Source organism: Panthera leo, chromosome B2 (assembly GCF_018350215.1).
Source record: "Panthera leo isolate Ple1 chromosome B2, P.leo_Ple1_pat1.1, whole genome shotgun sequence".
Lineage (NCBI taxonomy): Eukaryota > Metazoa > Chordata > Mammalia > Carnivora > Felidae > Panthera > Panthera leo.
Genome location: NC_056683.1, coordinates 135,169,884 through 135,189,266, shown reverse-complemented (window position 1 = coordinate 135,189,266; position 19,383 = coordinate 135,169,884). Strand labels below are relative to the sequence as shown.

General features: G+C 45.9%; 1 protein-coding gene across 2 annotated transcripts in view; it reads right to left on the bottom strand.

The window, feature by feature from the left end:
• The window catches only part of MTHFD1L (methylenetetrahydrofolate dehydrogenase (NADP+ dependent) 1 like), a 184,535-nt gene that overhangs the window by 147,026 nt on the left and 18,126 nt on the right, over nucleotides 1-19,383 (bottom strand). For both annotated transcript variants that reach the window (XM_042940077.1, XM_042940078.1), the window contains exons 8-9: nucleotides 7,918-8,029; nucleotides 266-357 (exon numbers count right to left, since the gene is read on the bottom strand). In XM_042940077.1, coding sequence (XP_042796011.1) covers nucleotides 266-357; nucleotides 7,918-8,029 — 204 coding nt within the window. The remainder of the gene's footprint in view (nucleotides 1-265; nucleotides 358-7,917; nucleotides 8,030-19,383) is intronic.

Sequence of the window (19,383 nt, the reverse complement as noted above, 5' to 3'; positions counted from 1 at the left end):
GTATTCCACAGCAATAGATCACTAACAACAGACCCTGAGTTGAGTCTCCGTCCCACACGTGTCACGTCACCAGGGGCAAGTTTTTCCAAGCTTCCATTTCCTCATCCATCAAACGGGAATGACACTCTCTCACAGGATTATGGTAAGAATTAAATGTCATTATGTGTGCAAGGTGTTTAACGCTGTGTCTGCTCAACAGAAAACACTTGCAGGATGTTCACAACTGCTAATCAAAACTCCAAACCCACAGCCGTGCCAAACAAACCTGAATCCGCAGAGCCGCAGCAAGGAGACTCACATCATCCTCCGCAATGAGACCATTAAAATGAACCCCAAGAGAACCACATCCAAGCCTCCCTATAAAAAATTTTGAGGAGAAAAAAAAAAGACATTCAGGATATTGTCGTTTACAACCAATTGCTTCTAGTAAAAAGCCAGCACGTTGAGCGCTATTCTCATATTCAACCCAGGAACTTATTACGATGTCTTGGCATAGCCCCAGGTAGGTCACCAGTCCCTGGCGCAGCCTGGGGGCCCTTGACTGGGCCACACAGAGTTAGGCTGGACGAAAATCTTGCTTCTGCCTCCAGCCAGCAACTGTGACGCTGGGCCTGGTAATTAATGTGGGTAGTCGCAACCCCACAGAACTCAGAATCGAATGTGAAAGGGTATGTCCAAGTGCCGGGCAGATAAGAAAAGCAATTTCCTTCAGGTATACGAGGTATAAAAAGGGGGACTAAAATAAATAGCATAATCGCAACCAAAGTGCTGTGTGAAAGATCAGGCTTCCTTTGAGAGCTTTAGGAATCCCTGTCGTGAAAGCGAAATATTTTCCACAGAAACTGAGAAAATGTATTTTCGGATATTAATTTTAGGGGTTACCTGGTTTCCAGAAGAGAGGGGTATTTGTACCAATTTTGCTTTCCCTTCTTTAGCTGGCACTTATAAAGGTTACGAGAAGTTAAGCACATATGTAAAATACTTCAGTCTATATCCTCCCTTAGAGAAAAGAAACATTTCTAATAGCAACTTGGTTGAATTAAGAACCGATTTTCCTCTATTTTGGACCACTCTACTTTTCAATTATCCATTTTGCTGACAGTACTTTGCAAGAGCACAAAACACTTAAGACTAAGCGTTTTGTGATGATCTACAGTCAAATGTATTAAGGGTGTTGGAAAATCCCATCCCTGCGGTATTGTTTAGAGTTTAGTAACACTTCACAGTTTTATAAATTGTATTTAGGCAAAAGCCAAGAGTCTAGAGAATGAGATTTGTTGCTTTGTTTGAACCACTAGAGATCTGATCTAAAGATCCTGTCCAACCATTATGGAAAAGAAAGATATTTCCCGCATTTTTATCTCTATCTTTAAATGACAAGGAAAAAAGAAAAAAAAAACAACCTACACTCCAGGAGCTGATATCAATTTATTAATGCAAATTCCCAGAACAGAATCACAAATAGCCACACAAGTGAGGAATATTTCACCTACGGTGTTACACAGTGAATAATTCTGCCCATAATCTTAGGCGCTGCCTTGCATAAAATAGAAGGTGGCTAAAATCAAAAAGGATTTTAAAGCACAACACAAGACGTGCCTACACGTATATTTTAAACATTGGGAGGGTTTACAGGAACCGATAGTTTTCTGTCTGAACAAAGTTACCTGAATTTCAATAATGCTTTTAGTATCATACTGTTTTCTTTTCCTTCTACTAAATTCCACCCTGTAAAATTATGTTTCATGTTTCCTTTGTGGGAAAATGTAAAATGGTGACTTCAAGGTGACCGGATCAGAAGTTAGTGTCACTTTCTTCTGTGCACTCTTCTATATTTCACAAACTGTCTATCACGAACACTATATTGCTTCTATACTTCGAATCAATGTAATCTTAAAACTTAGTTAAAAGTTCTGAATCCAGAGAATTCGAAGCAATGAATATGGTAACTCAGTGAATCAGGAACACATTATCAACAAATTTTGTGGCTAAGGAGAACTGAGAAAAGAAATCATTACCTCATCCCTTTGCCTGTGTAGACGCAGGGCTCCACCCAGAGGCTGTCTACACTCCGCCTGCCAAGGCTGTCTGCACTCAGCCCGCGAATCCAGCGGGGGTCCCAAGGGTCCCGTCCCAAACCAAATGGGTCTTTTCACTTCCCACTAAATACTCCCCATAGCTCATGGTTCTTCCAAGGACAGGTCAATGAATCACGTTAAAAGATGGCCTTTCATTTATAATTTTTTCTTGCTAACCAAACTTTCTACAACATGAAAATTTAAGGCTAATGTGTCATAATGCTTTCCCTGGAAATCAGAACAGAACTTTCCGTGACAGGAGCTGCCCTGAGACCACCCTGGGAATTCTGCCAGAATAAATGAAACGGGAGGGACAAGGCAAATTCTTCCTTGGTCTCCGTGCCCTCTCTGCTATATGGAAACATTTCAGTTTTTCTGCAGTCTGGCCCACGGCACCCTTCTTATCACAAAAGCACTATATGAACCCACAGACTGAAATCTCAAATATTTTTTCATCCTCTGGGAAAACGAATAACTCAAAAAAATTTCAAGTGAAGTTTTGGAAATAGGAAAAGCTAAAGAAAATTACATATTAGTGCAGATAACACTTTCAAAATCTCTGGTGATAGTTTTAAGTTCAATATATTAATCATATTGGATAACAGTAAAATGCGATAAATGAGCTCTTAATATAATTTTTGTATCAATGTTCTCAAGAGATGAACTCACAGTTTACAACATCTGAATTCCAGGGGCGCCTGGGTGGCTCGGCCAGTGAAGTGTCCAAATCTCGATTTCAGCTCAGGTCATGATCTCACAGTGAGACTGTACCCCATATCAAGCTCTGTGCTGAGCTTGGAGCCTGCTTAAGATCCTCTCTTTTCCCTCTGTCCCTTCCTGCTCTCGTGTGCATACGCTCTCTCTCTCTCTCTCTCAAAAAAAAAAAAAAAAGCCCAAAACAAAAAACATCTGAATTCACTACCAAATAACAATGTTTTACTATTTTAACAGAATATATGAATCTTCAAAAAAAATGGAGTATTATTAAGATATGCATATCAAGGGGTGCCTGGGTGGCTCAGTCGGTTAAGCATCTGACTTCTGCTCAGGTCATGATCTTGCGGTCCGTGAGTTCAAGCCCCGTGTCAGGCTCTTTGCTGACAGCTCAGAGCCTGGAGCCTGTTTTAGATTCTGTGTCTCCCTTTCTCTCTGACCCTCCCCTGTTCATGCTGTCTCTCCCTGTCTCAAAAATAAATAAACGTTAAAAAAAAACTTTTTTTTAAAATGATATGCGTATCAACTGATAGAAACAACCCTTTTGATATCACTGAAACCAAAGCAGGAAGGAATTAACAGAGAGTTGAATATTCTAATCAGCTTGAGACTTTTTCAAAAGTAAGAACATTAAATGTGTCATACTGAGAAGCAGTTAAAATTTGAAATGAAAACCTAGCAAAAACATATAGGTCCAAATCTTCCAGAATATCCCGGGAAAAAATTTAAGGGAAACCGGTAATAGATTATCATGGATTTTAGAATAATTGGAGTTCAAAATTCATAAGCGAATATCTTTACTTGCAATGAGATAATGATTAAATTACAAGTATGGCTCATTTCTCTAAAGCTACTGCCTTGCATTCTCAGAATCTCACTGGGAAGAATCCTTCCTTGGGCTTGATTTTCAAATACAGACTTACATTTTGCGAATAAGAAGTCTGAAAGCTATTTTGTGTGCTACAGGTATGAGGACAATGAAGTGGAGGGAGGTGGGAGGGGGGCCACTTATTGGCAGCTCCCAAGAAAGAGGTGCTGTGAGGCGAGAGCTCGTTTATTCCTCTCAACAGCCTTGCTCCCATCTTACTCACAAGGAAACTGAAGATCAGAGAGCTTCAGTTATTTGCCCAAAGTCACACGGCTTGTAAATACAAGGCAGTTGAGAGAAAATCAAAACAAAAATTTAAAAAAACGCTTCTTCTCTTTGAGTGAGATCAATCTGACCCAGATCCCATGCTTTTCTCCTTACGTTAATTACACTGGGTCCCTTCGGGGCCATAAGAGAGGTGGCTCGAGGTCCTCCAGGACCAGGTCCCCCAGGTCATTAGCATGAACTTGAGATGCAGCCCGGGGCTCCACCACCAGTCCACACCAAATACACTTACGTTCACTTAAAATGATGCTGGCAAGGGCGCCTGGGTGGCTCAGGTCATCGTCTCACAAGTTTGTGAGTCGGAGCCCCGCCTCGGGTGAACACGAGCCCTGCTTTGGGTAAGCCCTGCTTCTCTCCCTCCCTCTCTTGGTCCCTGGCTCAGCTTGCACCCTCTCTCCCTCAAAATAAACAGATGGATGGATGGATGGATGGACGGACGGACGGATAGATAGACAGACAGATAGAATGATGCTGTCAAGTACTCTGACCCACATTGCTGTTTGGATTCCGTTCTCCGGGCACGAGACAGAAGACCAGCTTCTCTTTTGTCCCCTTTGGCACATCAGGGAATAATCTTAATATCAGGGTATGAAATGGTCTTGCTTAGGATGAATTCTGCTCTTCAGGAAGCAGAACATTACAGCATCACAGCTTCTCTGATTTGAAACTTAATAATAACAAACGATTCTTACAGCTAGAAAACTGGATATAAACATGTACCTCTTGTAAATCTAAAATTCAGACTCACGCCACAGAAGAGTGAACAGATCGAACAAGTTGGGTGTAACTGTTTTCCAAGCACTGCGTCTGGGATGTCAGCCATCACAAAAATTTCTCCTGGGATTAGGTACTCAATACAATGCCTCTACAGAATTACCTCATTATAAATCACCATATCCCATCTATTTTTATGGAGGGGTGGGGGGGAGAACCCTGTACCATTAAGACGAGGATGAAAATTTCATCATAAAACCCTGCCTGCACCCAATCGCCAGTTTATTAAGAATTCTTTTGCTCTTAAAAGTGAATAAAAGCACCTCTCCTTTTAACACTGCTTTCAAAAGTCTCTTTAAGGTGACAGGGTTATGCAAAAAAGAGAGAAGAGCCTTTCTTCAATCTATGCATAGATTAAATTTTCATACTAATCAAAGTTGCTAAAGTTAAAATGGACTACCAGGAAATAGAATGCTATTATAAATAGTACTGACTGTAAAATGTTCATCAATTTAATCAGGAGAACATTTTTCCTCTTTGTCTTTGCCCTGCCAGCCCTGTTTTTGAATGGGAGGCTAGTTCAAGGAGATGTCTCTGTGTCTGCAACTAACTGAAAACTGCAATCAGAGTACAATTCTGGGACCAGGTTTATTCATTCATTCAACACTCATTTACTGAGCATATACTTGACTCAAAAATCAGGAAGAAAACTGCTAGTACTGGACCAGATACATTTAAAATGAACTGCAGTCTGCATCCAGAATCATTCAGTCAAAATATAATGCCTTGATCTTTTTTTTTTTCCCCCAAGGAGGATGGTTATGTTGAAATCTAATGTTTTTACAAATGCCTTTAAAAAAGTAAAGGTCCCCAAAAGAAACATATTAAAAAATACGGCACAATTTCACTAAAAAAAAAAAAAAGATATATATATATATACATATATATATATATATATATATATACATACATACATACATATATATAGTCACCTTCATATAATCATAGAGCTCAAAGGGATTCCAAGAACATTGAAGTAGACTCTATCTCCAGCCAAGATTATACCAAAATTGTCCTAAACATGTAAACTCTAACTAAAAAAAACCCAAAAAACAGCAAGGAATTGTAACAGCCAAGCATTCATTTGAAAGAACATCAAGTCAGGGGCACCTGGGAGGCTCAGTTGGTTGAGCGTCCAACTCCAGCTCAGGTCATCATCTCCCATTTTGGGGGTTCAAGCCCCGCATTGGGCTCTGTGCTGACAGTAAGAACCTGCTTGGGATTCTCGCTCTTTTCCTCCCTCTCTGCCCCTTCCCCACTCATGCTTTCTCTCTCTCTCAAAATAAATAAACTTTAAAAAAAAAAATAAATAAAAGAACAGCAAGTCCAAACTGACTTTCCTAATCTAAATTCTGAGCAGAGGAGCAAATCTGCTGTGCCCATCATTTATAGGTCAGGCATTGTTTTTTTTTCCGGCGGGGAAAGAAATTTGTGGCCTGAAACTACATGTATTTCAAAGGAGTTACTTAGTGCAAGCCTTCTGTTTGCGAAAAAGATCGATTAATCCTACATCCACATTATATTATGCCTCTAATTGCTTCATTCATCTGCGTGCTCTTCATCTAAGAGCCAAGCACATGGGCATTCTGGGAAATTCCTGAACTTCGTCCCTTGCACACTCCAACCCACCCATCCCCCTTCAGCCCCAAAGAGCTTTTAATCTGACTGGTTAATTCTGGGGGGGGGGGGGGGGGGAGGACACTTCCTAGAGGGGTGGGTCCATTATTTTTCTTTTTGAAGAAACAGTTATATGAATTTCAGTAACACTTTGAGGATCACGTTGTTTTCCTTCTATTACATTGCAGTCAAATTAAGGTTAGTGCATTTTTTGTGGAAAAGTGTAAAATGGTATCTCAAGGTGTCTGGACCACAAGTTGTGTGTGTGTATATATATATATATATATATATATATATATATACACACACACACACATATGTATATACATACATACATATACATATATGTATATACATATATACATATACATATATACATACACATGTATATATATATGTGGGGTGGTCTAGGTTTCAAGGTCTAGAACTCCCATGTGGTCGGGGCAGAAAGAGGGTAGAGGCCACTTTGGCTCCAATTCTGACCATCTTTGGGGGAAAAACGCTGTGCTCCAGGCCTGCTCACCATAGACCTCGCCAATGCTGAAATCTGCACACACATGTTACTCAGGGACTTGAAAAAGTGGATGAGGTATGGTGCAAAACTTTCTTAGCCTCAGAGGGTCCTTCCGTGAATGAGAAAACGGTATCCCTCTGGGCTTGCTCGTACCAGCCGTTCGGCTGGATGACCTGGTGCGGACACAGCTTGAGATTCTCTGAAGGTGGGTCTGGTGTGGTCCAAGGCATTCCTGGATCCTGTGGTGAAATATACCCTAAGACCACCTCTGTTTCTTTTTTATTTTAATGTTTTATTTTTGAAAACGAGAGAGAGAGAGGGAGAGAGGGATAAAGAGAGAGAGAGAGGGAGAGAGAGAGAAATGGAGACACGATCCAAAGCAGGCTCCGGGCCCCAAGCTGTCAGCACAGAGCCTGATGTGGGGCTCGAACCCACGGACCGCAAGATCATGACCTGAGCCGAAGTCAGACGCTGAGCCATCCGGGTGCCCCGGACCACCAGTTTCTGATGGTGACTTTCACACTGCTCTGAGGTGCCTCTGGGGCTCCCAGGAAGTGCCTGAGGGGTCACCGCAAGGGGAAATCAGGGAGACACAAGCACTGGTCTCCATTCTCATCCCTCCCAGCAACTGTTTTCAGCTGCTTTTACCTGTTGAAGTTCATGTAAGATTTCTTTGGGAGAACGGATTCCACTTCGTTGTCAAAGACTAAAAACCACTATTTCTAGTTTATTTCACACGCATACACACGATCTACTTCAGGTCACTACCGCCTGGACTGCTCAGATGTAGAGGCCAGCAGGGGCATGTCTCTCCAGGGGCACGGAGGAGGGGGGCAGCTACTGCCCTTGGCCTCTCGGCTTCTCTTTGCCCGACAACACAGTTTCAGTATCACGTAACCCAAAAGGCAGGCACATCAACAGTCGAAGTTTCCTCTCCTGTGTACGGATGTTGACGGTGACCAACCTTTCAGGGAACGTCCTCTCCTCTGAATAAGGTTACACATTTCTCTCACACTCTTCCCTGTCTTCATCCGCGGCCCAACACCAAGGTTAAGACATTGACCCACCTGATAGGAAGTCATGGGAACAGTTGAGAACTGTAGTTCCTGGTTGTATCCAAGAAAGGGGAATGTCTTCTGGCTTGGGAGAGCCTACGACCGCGATATCAGCCTCGTGAAGCTGGAGAGAAACAGAAAAAACACCGCGCGCGTTTTAACCTGTGGCAGAGACACAGGACTGGCGATGTGTGTCAATGGACTTCAACGCGATAGGGAACTGACACGCATCCGGAGGTCAGCGCCATGCCAGTTAACAGGGACAGAATCGCTTCACTAAGGTACGAACGCAGCACAGATCGGCACAGGGCGTGACCATCATATCCTACAAAGCAAAGGGGGTAGAAGTTCTTCCGGGCAGTCAGTTCGGCGTGAACGCTGTGCACAATGTCATCGTCCACATTTTCACCACTCACTGCAATACCGAGAAAAATGACGGGGCCGAGAAAACCATTCAATGGAAGCAGAGACTGAAAGGTGCACAGGGTGGGTGGTGTCCTGACTCACGCAGCGGCTCAGGGGGAAGACGGTGGGGAGGGGGCGGGGGGGGGGGCAGAGGGGGGGTGCGTAGGGAAGCCTCTTGGAAGATCTGGCCAGTTCGGGGGGCCTGCTGGCCTATACAACTGCACACTCAAAATTAGACCCATATGGAACTTTTACTGGATCTATGGGAGGGTTGTCAAGAGCTCAAGAAAGAATCTCATTTTCCTTGAGGCTCTGCTTAGTCTCCTGTCAAACTGCTCTTTTCTTTCTTTCTTTCCTTTTTTTTTTTTTTTTTGAGAGAAAGGAAAGGAATTCGACTATTACTACAAAACAGATTCATCCTATCCGTCCCGTCCGATTTTGATAACACGGTGCTGGAGTGACTTGTCTGGTAGGAAGGGGACACCTAGAAACAAGGGAAGCGACTGGCTCTGACCTCAACCAAAGAATGACCCGTCCCCAACTAAACCGACGATGGCAAACTGGATTCCTAAGGAGGGCACAAGGCCAGGGACAAATCTGAGACCCTGGTGGGGGAAAAGAACCATGGCTACACGTGTCAGCGATGTGGGTTGGTGTTACACCCATTTAAGAGACAAGGAAACGGAGGTTCTGAGGGTGTGAGCACCTCTCTGGTATGTCCTGTTTCCCCCAGAGGAGCCAGTCTTGGACACTCAATGGGGGAGAAAGAAGACGCTGCAGCCCTCTGCTTTCCCATGCCACATTCCTTCCTTCATTGCTTTTTCCACAGACTTCTGTGCCCCGCAAAGGACTGCAGACTCTTTAGAATCAGCCAGAGGAGGTCGAGATGAAACACAGAAACTGCCCCGTTGCCACTCCCACCACCCAAAGTCCCCGGAAATGAACGTGCTTCCATGCGCCCTCATCCATTCTCAGCATGGACAGGCTGATTGCTGAAGGGCTCGGGGACCCACCCAGCCAGCAGCTCAGCCTAAAAGTCTGCAACACAGTTTGGGCAAGAGGCTGCCTCGGCTAACGTCTCTTAGAAATCTCGGGACAAGAGACGGCAGCGAGGGGAGGAAAATTCATGACAGTCCTACTTGGTCTGTGAAGGAAAAAGCCAGGATCTAGAACAGCGCCAAGCTCCCTTGACAGAGGAGGGACACGGTAACAACTTAAATGGCATGTCTTTTCAAAGAGCCGATAAAGCCAACCTTTAAAAGTGACATCCCGGGAACATCGGAGCAATCTGACCGTGCCAATTGGGGAAAGGGGGTTAACAGTCACACAGGGCTCACTGCTCTTCAGTACGAACTTCATTGAGGTCCAGGAAGAAGCCTGCACTGAAATCGTGTCCAAGTAAAATGACCAAATTAATCACATTAAAAAGAAGAGAAGTCCCTACTAAAACAGCCATCATTTTCTTATGCTGCGGGGATACAACACTGCGAAACGGAACGAACTCTAGTGTGTTAATGTCACATGTTCTCCGTAGACAGATCTGAATGAAAAGCAGCTAGATTCTTGGCTGATGTTATATTCAGGGGCAAAAAGTGTTCTTATGGAAGGGGGATTTTACTTGAATAAAAAAAATGCATTTCTTCACGTTCTTCTATCACTGCAGATACTCAACCACAGTAAAGCCCCCAGAGAAACTCAAATGCTTCATGCCTGTTGGAAATGACCAGCAGATAAGAAACGCCATTTTGCTACATTTCCATGCACAATAGCAGCAAAAACAGAACATGTTAAAACTTCTATAAAAAGGAAGTTAATATATACGGGCTGAAACGTTCGTTTTGGAAAAAGCCAAGGATCACGAGTCCCCTAAGAACACTTAGTTTCCTCCACGTGGTATCTTTGATACAACCTGTTCTTTTCATTACCTATAAATCTCACGAATCTCATGCCGACCCCTCCACTCCGTATTTAAATACAACTCCAAAGTGCGCTGTGCTAATAAGTAATAAGTTACTCCCACAGAGAAAAGACAAAAATCTCCACCATTAGTAATGATCACATTGGAGATGTTAATTCTTTTCTGGAAAGGAAAACTGCTAGATGCTTAAATCAATAGATAACCCACTGAGGACCAGCAAAGATTTTAATGAGCTAAAGAATTCAAGGAGAATTATCGTCTCGCTGGCTGTTTCCACTTTCCTCCTCCCAAATGGGAAAGACCCTGGCCAAAGCCTGGCTTGCAACTCTGCCTCTTAACAAAATATTGCTTTCTCTGCTGAGGTTTGACGTAGAAGCTGCTTACAGAGTACTGCCCACTCCCCAGGCGGAAGACCAAATGTTAAAACAATAGTAAGACGCAGATATGCTGACGTTTAATGTGGAGTATGTGGGAGTAACGTAGAGTCGAGATATCACGAAAATTCTTTTTCTCTACGTCATTGATTTTTAAGAGCGGGGGGCAAGCATCAGAAAATGGAGAGAGGAGGACAGAGGACAGATATGATCTGCAAGGTTATAAGGGACATCATGATTTTGTATGTAGCAAAAAAAAAAAAAAAATGCATTTTAAAATTCAAACTATAGAAAATACAGCCCCACCCTGTTGGCTAGAAGACAGAATTTATCCTCCACTATTGATGTGTTCTGAGGGCACATGTGGGAATCTGAAGTATGAGGTATGTATATATACGGAAAGCTGGGATGCTTAAAAAAAAAAAAAGGTGGCTAGGTTTTGATGAATCGTGATTACCTGAGACCCATAAAACCTGTTTCTATATTCTTCAAGTTATCAACACAGTTCAGAAAACAAAGTTCAAAAAAATAAAAATTAAAAAAAAAAAAATCAATAGGTCCTTTCTCCAGCAAAGATGTGCTTCTGAAGTTACAATTGCTTAAGAGAATGAAGAAGGTCCAAGATTCCTTAGCGAAAATACTCACTCACTAGCCATCTCTCAAGTGCAGCTTGGGGCAGACACTGACTGAGGTCACTGAGGACCCGAAAATAAAAATCCTGCCTACAAGATTTTACAACTAGGATCTACAAGATGGAGGGGAACAGGGCAAACCACTGGGATACGAAAAAGAAACAATTAAACATTTCATTTCTACTTATGTTGTCCACACAGGCATGGGCATCCCTGATCCGTCTTTGCACACGAGCTGGGCAGGTATCACACACAATACAGAGAGGGGTCTTGAGGGAAGGGTGGCTTGAACTTGTTCTTCCACTTTCGATGAACTGGGACACATTGTGGTCTGTGTGACCCTGGTTAGGTGGCTTTAGAGAGCAAATGTCCTACAGCACATTCTTTCCAGTGCTTTGTAATGAGAAGTGTCTGTGAAATTTCATGTGGCACAGAGACTCCTTGACTATCTCATGGCAAAGTCCTAAAAAGACTTAGTGTTGTGTTTTGTTTTGTTTTGTTTTGAGAGAAAGAGAGAGAGAGGTGCAAAGGTGAGGAAGAGAGAGAGAGAATCCCAGGCAGCCAAGCAGGCTCAACACACTGCGGGAGCCCGACGTGGGGGCTTGATCCCACGACCCTGGGATCATGACCTGAGGTGAAATCAAAAGTCAGATGCTCAACTGACTGAGCCACCCAGGCACCTGAGGTCTCTTAAAAAATTTTTCTTTAATGTTTGTTTATTTTTGAGAGAGAGAGAGAGAGAGAGAGAGAGAGAGAGAGAAACACATAAAGGAGGAGAGGGACAGAGAGAGAGGGAAACACAGAATCCGAAGCAGGCTCCAGGCTCCGAGCTGTCAGCACAGAGCCCGACGCGGGGCTCGAACCCACGAACCGTGAGATCATGCCCTGAGCTGAAGTTGGATTCCCAACCAACTGAACCACCCAGGCGCCCCCCGAGGTATTTTTTTTTTTTTTTAATGAGATGTCACTTCCTTCCTATAAATGTCAAATTCCCAACATTGCTGACCTTCTCTTGCTACTGACAAGGAGTTGTCAGACTGGGCTACTGTGGTTGTGCTCACACCATCGGATGTGTTTTAGGGAGATTATGCTGGATGCTGGGTTGAGAATGGGCCGGAGGGAGTGGGAGGGAGACATGCGAGAGGAGACACTCGGTAGGAAGCTGGACGCATGGACTCGGAACTCAGGATGGTCAGGGAGGAGGGGAGGTAGGCCGGGATTCATCAGCATCAGATACGGGTAAACCCAGAAGCGTGGGGATCTGGGAGAAACAGGGAGGGTGGGAAGGAAAGGGGCCTTGAGTACATTTCTGAGAGTGTTCATCTTCAATGGTGAGAGAAACGATGGTGACTGGGTGTGGCCCAGAAGGTAGGAAGAATGGGGGAGTCATGTAGGCGCAGGGGAAAGGGCATGGTCAACAGGTCTGAATGATGCCCAGTGGCCAAACAAACTAAAGGCAAAAAAATCCATTTTTGGCAATTAGGAATCCATCAGTGACATTCCTATAGACATGGGCAGGAGCCTGGTAAACTCCTGCCTTTTGGGTCAAGTGTATTCCCTGCATATGGAGACTTCGTTAAGGTCGAGTGTTTCATGAGCACAGTCCCCGTTTATTCATAAACTACTTTGACTTGGAACGTCTCTTTTTTTTTTTTTTTTTTTTTTTTAATTTTTTTTTTTTTTCAACGTTTTTTATTTATTTTTGGGACAGAGAGAGACAGAGCATGAACGGGGGAGGGGCAGAGAGAGAGGGAGACACAGAATCGGAAACAGGCTCCAGGCTCCGAGCCATCAGCCCAGAGCCTGACGCGGGGCTCGAACTCACGGACCGCGAGATCGTGACCTGGCTGAAGTCGGACGCTTAACCGACTGCGCCACCCAGGCGCCCCTGGAACGTCTAACTCTTTATTTCAATGAACTGAGCATCTACCGTAGGATTCCGGCTTTGTACCTATGGGTCAATGTCCACATTTTCCCCAAATATTAAGCACAATGTCAGATAGAAATATTACAGTAACTGTAAGGACTCTAAAATAAGAATGTCAAACCATTTTCATTCAGATATTATAACACTTTGGTAAGACAAGAGAATTTCCAGCAAGAGGTATTCTCCCCGCCTCCTTTCACAGACACCCAAGTGATCTCGTCCTGGAAGAATTCTCCTTTTGGAAACTGGGTATGTGTCTTTCTTCCACTCTCCTCTGATCAGAACAGATCATTGGCTTTTAAAATCAAGCCCTCTCGTATGCTTATTTCATAAATCTGAATGACTACAAGCTAAACGCACGGCCCGGGATTATGATTATAACACGTATCTACCAACTTTTCCCCCCACGGGATGATGAATGATCTTCCTTTTTCTATAGGCTTCTAGGTTCCCCTCTTACTTCACCACTCCACATACTTCATGCTCAATGTATGAGAAGAGAACCTAGGAGATTCAGTTGTGTCCAGAATGACAGAGAAGACAGTAACTCCCTCTTCAAGTGCACGGGACGCGCACACGGGTTGTAACACACGGTAAGAGGAAAGCACAACCTCATAGCTAGCGATGGGTGAGCTTTGAATGACTTATCGAAAATAGTTCCCTTCCTCGTATTCTGGCAATAAAGTTAAAAAGGATGGCTAGGAGACACAGAGAGAGAGCTGCGTGTTTGTAGGTGGGGTGAGAGAAAGGCTCAGAACCGTGCGGCACGAAGATGAGCGAATGCCCAAGTTACAGTTCCCGGAGTGACACTAAACCGGCCAGGCTTCCCAGAGGCAGGACGGCCCTGACGTCCGCTTACGTCGTCAACCCCATACCTAAATAGCTACGGCCTGTTCAGGCTGATGCCAGTGGCTACGGCCGTGGGAGATTTGCCTTTGCATCTCCTGACACGTTTGTACTTTCCGCTTCGGAACCCCGGATGACACATCAGCGAGGTTTGCGTTCCACCCCCTCCAAGTAACTCTTCAGGCCTCGGTCACCACCTCTGAAAAGGGAAGGAGTCGCCCTCGACGGGAGGGGACCGAGGTGCAGCGGGAACACGGCTCCGCGGAGCTACGAGGCCTCGACTCGAGGGCAGACCCCGCTCCCCCTCGGTGCACAGGCTCCCACGCTGCGTTTTCAGGTATAACGTGAACGAGATCATGCGGGAAGAGGCTTTGAGAACTAGATCTTTACCCAAACGTAAGGCGCTTTATTTATTAGAGGGGGGTTAGGTTTTAAAAGGTACCGACGAAAGTATCCTAATTCCTTAAATTACATGTTGGTTCCTCACGTAGCATCTACGCTGGGGGAGGAGGGGGACGAGGCGGAGCTTGGGTCTGGCAAGGGGCAGAAGGGCCAACAGGGATGACACTGGGTGGACTGGAGGTGCGGTCACTGGCCTGTTGTCCACGGGACACAGCGTGGAGCCCTCCTTCTGTGCCGTATCCAGTGCGTGCTATGTATGACTAAGGCTCCCTGTACGTGACTCCTGGGACTGCGTGCCCCTCAGTTCCTCCGGATTCTCTCACAAATCCTTTCCTCAGTCCTGCCGAATATAATCAGCCTGATTTGGGGACTCTCAAACAAAGGTCCCCCTCACCTCTTGTTTGGGTGGCAACGATCAGGGAGTAGCAAGGGTGAGAATGGGAGATGACGTCGAAAGGCCTTTTCAGTCCACGAACATGGAGAAATCTGCCAAAGAGCGCTCAGGGGCCTACGTGACTCGGGTCGCTTAGTCACACGTTCCTGAATAGCCTCGGTATTTGCTCGGCGCAAGAGGTGTGGTGCCCTGAGATTGGGGACAGAAGCCCGTATCGGGTGGGGGAGAAGAGGGACGCATGTGGATGTGCAGTCCTGCGTGCCCACCCATGTGACCAGGGCGCCCACAGCGTCCCTGGAGGGCAGGTGACAAGCCCAGTGCCTCAGGGCCAGAATGGCACTCGGTCTCCCTCTGCTTCCTCTCCTAAATGATGTCTGTGGAGGGGTGCCTGGGTGGCTCAGTCGGCTAAGTCTCCGACTCTGGCTCAGGTCACGGTCTCGCGGTTCGTGAGTTCAAGCCCCACGTGGGGCTCTGTGCTGACAGCTCAGAGCCTGGAGCCTGCTTCCGATTCTGTGTCTCCCTCTCTCTCTCTACTCCTTCCCCACTCACGCTCTGTCTCTCTCTCTCTCTCAAAAATGAATAAACATGAAAAAAAAAATTTTTAAAGGATGTCTATGGGATTCTAAACTGTTGGAATAAAACAATAGTGAACTCATGGCCAGTCTAACGTCTTGGGCCTTGGTCTCCCTGAAGTTCCCCATCTGAGCGGTCAGATACTTTTAAGTGTAAAAGATTAAACGTTAAAGGGACTTTTAAAGACTGGGTTTTGTGATTATCTGGAATAAGAGACCACTCGGGACAGCGGCTCAAAATTCAGGCTGGGGGCGCCTGGGTGGCTCGGTCGGTTAAGCGTCTGACTTCAGCCCAGGCCGCGATCTCACAGCTTGTGGGTTCGAGCCCACGCCGACAGTGCGGAGCCTGCTTGGGATTCTCTCTCTCTCCCTCCGCCCCGCCACTCACACTTTCTCTCTCTCCAAATAAATAAACTTAAAAAAAAAAAAAATTAAGCTGTAGTGCCACCTCCCCCATTACAAAAAGTCTCAGCTTCCTCAGCCGTGATGTGGGGGGCATGGGGGTCCCACAGGCAAGGCAACTGCAGAATCATGGCAACAGCAAAGCCCTGCCCCTGGCTCACGGCACTCAGGAGCTCAACCGGCGTGAGCTGTCGTTACCGCCGTTTACCCCAGGTCCAGCTCAAGTGCAGCCTCTCCTGCGAATGTTACAAGCAGCTATTATCCTCACCAGACACCCTGAAGGCCAGGAGACAGTGGGGTGACGTGCAGAAAGCACGGGAAATAAAAAATCTGGGAACTGAGAGTTCTGCACCCAGCGACAAGGTAGTGCAACGAGGGAGAACAGGCAGGTGCGTGTTAGCAAAAGCTGGAGTACTTGATCGCTAGACAAGTCCTGCAAGACGCGCAAGACTGAGTCCTCCAGGTAGAAATGATGGGATCCTTGACATTAACTCCAAGCCCTAGGAAGAAACAAGGATCTCCGGAAAAACCAGTATTGCTGTACTTTTGGTTCGTAACGATTATGTTTGATTTCCTGCAGGGCTTAAAAGCCGAATGCGTTAAAAATTAAGATACATTTTAAAAACCCAACCACGTAACTCGCTAATCTCATCCAGTTTAAAAGCTAGGGTTTTCTTCCAATCTTTGGAAAAAAGGGTTTTTGGTTTGGTTTTGTTTTTTTTTTTTTTTTTTAAGATTTCATATGTACAATACAGGGTTATTCAGAATTTTCCAATCCACTTTTAAAAGCCTTTTATGAGCCATGCCACGCAGTGAATGTAAACTGGAAACGACTTTGTGATCATTCAGCTTTGCTCAAAGAAATGACACACTTTGATCCTTCAAATGGGGAAACCTTGTATTTTTCCCTTCTTGTGTCAGTACTCGTTTTGAGGGTCTCCGTGCGCCGGAGGAGGAGAAACGAGATCCTCTGAGAAAAACAAAATAAAAACGGTTCTCTTATTTCTGGGTTCTTTCTTATACACACAGCTGGGATCGACCCGATTTGTCACAGCTGGAGGCCATTTCACCCCCGTCCTCCAGCTGTGTCTGACCACAAATTCAGGAGGCTCTCCCACTAGCAGTGTGAGTTAAGGGGGTGTGCACACACAGCCCCAGAGGGCCTGTCAACGTCGCTTCCCTGGAGAGGGGTACCACTCCAACTCATAAATACTAAATGCCGGACATCGTCTCACTTCAAATTGCTTTTGGCATCAGGGTGAACTCATCAGGGTGAGGAAGAGATAAGCCCGTTCTCGCTGGGTGGGGGGCTCCGTCCAGTCCCCACATCGGGGAGTCATTCCACTCCAGGGGCTTGGGAAGCTGAGTGTGGCGTCTAAGTCTGGGCAGAGGAAGGAGGGCGATTCCTTAGCCCTACCCAAAGACATCATGCCCAGTGCTTTGGCTTACTGACGTCTGATGCTCCATAGCACGCGGCTCATTTGGACAAATGCCCAGACATTCTTCCCCTCTCCCACACGCAAATGCATAACGTTGCAAAGCCCAGAAGGGACGCTTGAAACAAAGTGGGAAACTCATTCTTATTTTTCAGTGATGCGCTCTGGTGGGCACCAGCGATAAAGCTACAAAACACAGCAGCCGACTCCATTTTCCACAAAACTCTCAAAAGGCAAATCTCAATGCTTCACGCTCAGGCTCCACAGAGATCTTACGCGTCGGCAGAATCCATTTCTATTTCGGTAACTCTGCGTAACCATGCCTCGACATTGTAGGAAGGAATAGTATTCCTGTAAGAAGTAATTAATAAACGAGGAACCCCCACCAAAGATAACCTGAGGCAGAGTGGCTTCCGAGTAACACAGAATTCACGGGAAGGAAGAGGTCCACAGCCATGGAGCAAAGGCTGTTACATAACTCAAAGTTGAGACTATTCCCAGTGAGGACTGGGGGTGAGCCCGGATAGGTCAAGACACTGTCTCTTAGTCTGGCTGTGGTTTCATTCCCTCCACCTTCATTTTTTTTTTTCCTAATGTTTACTTTTTGAGAGAGAGAGAGACAGAGAGTGAGCAGGGGAAGGCAAAGAGAGAGGGAGACACAGAACCCAGCTCTGAGCCATCAGCACAGAGCCCGACGCGGGGCTGGAACTCACGAGCCTTCGAGCTGTGAGATCACGACCTGAGGCGAAGTCGGCCGCCCAACCGACTGAGCCCCCCAGGCGGCCCTCATCCCCTCCACCTTCAAATGTTGCCGGGAGGCTCCACAGAGCGACTCCCTCCTGCCAGCCATACGCTGGAAGCACATCTACTGGGCTTCCAATGAGGGACCTAGATGCCACTATTTTATTAGCTTATCTCCTTATGACTTAACTGACCCAGCGGCCTTTCCACATTGTGAAACTTGCCAGTGTGTTTCCTGACTCACCTTTAACAGTAGCCAAACCATTAATGTGGATGTTCATAGGTGCCAAGTTCTGTCCTAAGCCAACGCATATGACCGAATTTCCCCAGCGGGTAGGGGAAATTATAATTCCCATTCTACACATGAAGACACAAGGCTCAGAAAAGTTAAGCAACAACTAAGGCGTGAACCCACAGCTGTTTGTCACCAAAGCCTATGTCCTACTGCTTACCCAGAACACAAATGTGTCTGATTCTAAACCCTCAAAGGTAGTCCCTGCTGGTCACGGTAGGATTGGTTGTAGGTAATCCCCACCTTGAAAGGCTACGGAGTATAGGAGAGGGGAGACAGGACTCTAATGTTTCACGGTTACCTCCTGATCCCCAAACCTCTCAGGATGGAAAGCCCCAACCAGACAGCCAACGGGGGTGGGGGGTGGGGGGGGAGTGTCTCGTTCCGTGTCAGGTACAAACAAGCCTAGAAGAAATGCTTTGCAAAGATGACTTCCTTCCACCGAATGGCCATAATCCTTTGCTTCCCCTTTTCTTTCTGCAAACTTGTCATTGCTGATAAGGAGAATCCAAAAGCACTGTAATCTTACATTGGACCAGTTATTCGCTCCTAATAAAATTAGAAAACAAAGATCCCAATCTGTTGTTACATCTTCAACGTTTTTCACAGTGAAGGTTTTCTAAGGCGCAGCGAGGGTGGACACATCCTGTCCCGGGCAGGTGCCCCCAGGATGCCAACCCGTGCCAGGATGCCCTCGGTACCTCATGAGCTGCTACCACTGTGGTCTGCTGACGTCTGCTGACCCTCAGCAACAAGGCCCAGCAATGGCCTGTGTTTTAGAAATAAAATATAGGAAGAGGGGAAAGTCAAATGTCGGGCAGGAGCATGGAGGCATATCAGCGGGGAGGTGACTGGTATTGAAGTGCTGGCTGCTGGCATGAAAAATGGAAAGGTAAAGGCTCTACCTCCTGGCGGGACAGGAAGTAAGTACGCCAGGTAGAGGGGGGCCAAATTCCAGAGACCAAATGCATTTCGCAGACAAAGAGTATGAGGAGCCCTGAAAATTCCTTCCCATATTTTTGGCTACAAAGATGAAGCAATCGGGCGCCTGGGTGGCTCAGTCAGTTAAGCGGCCGACTTCGGCTCAGGTCATGATCTCGCAGTGAGTTCGAGCCCCGCGTCGGGCTCTGTGTAGAG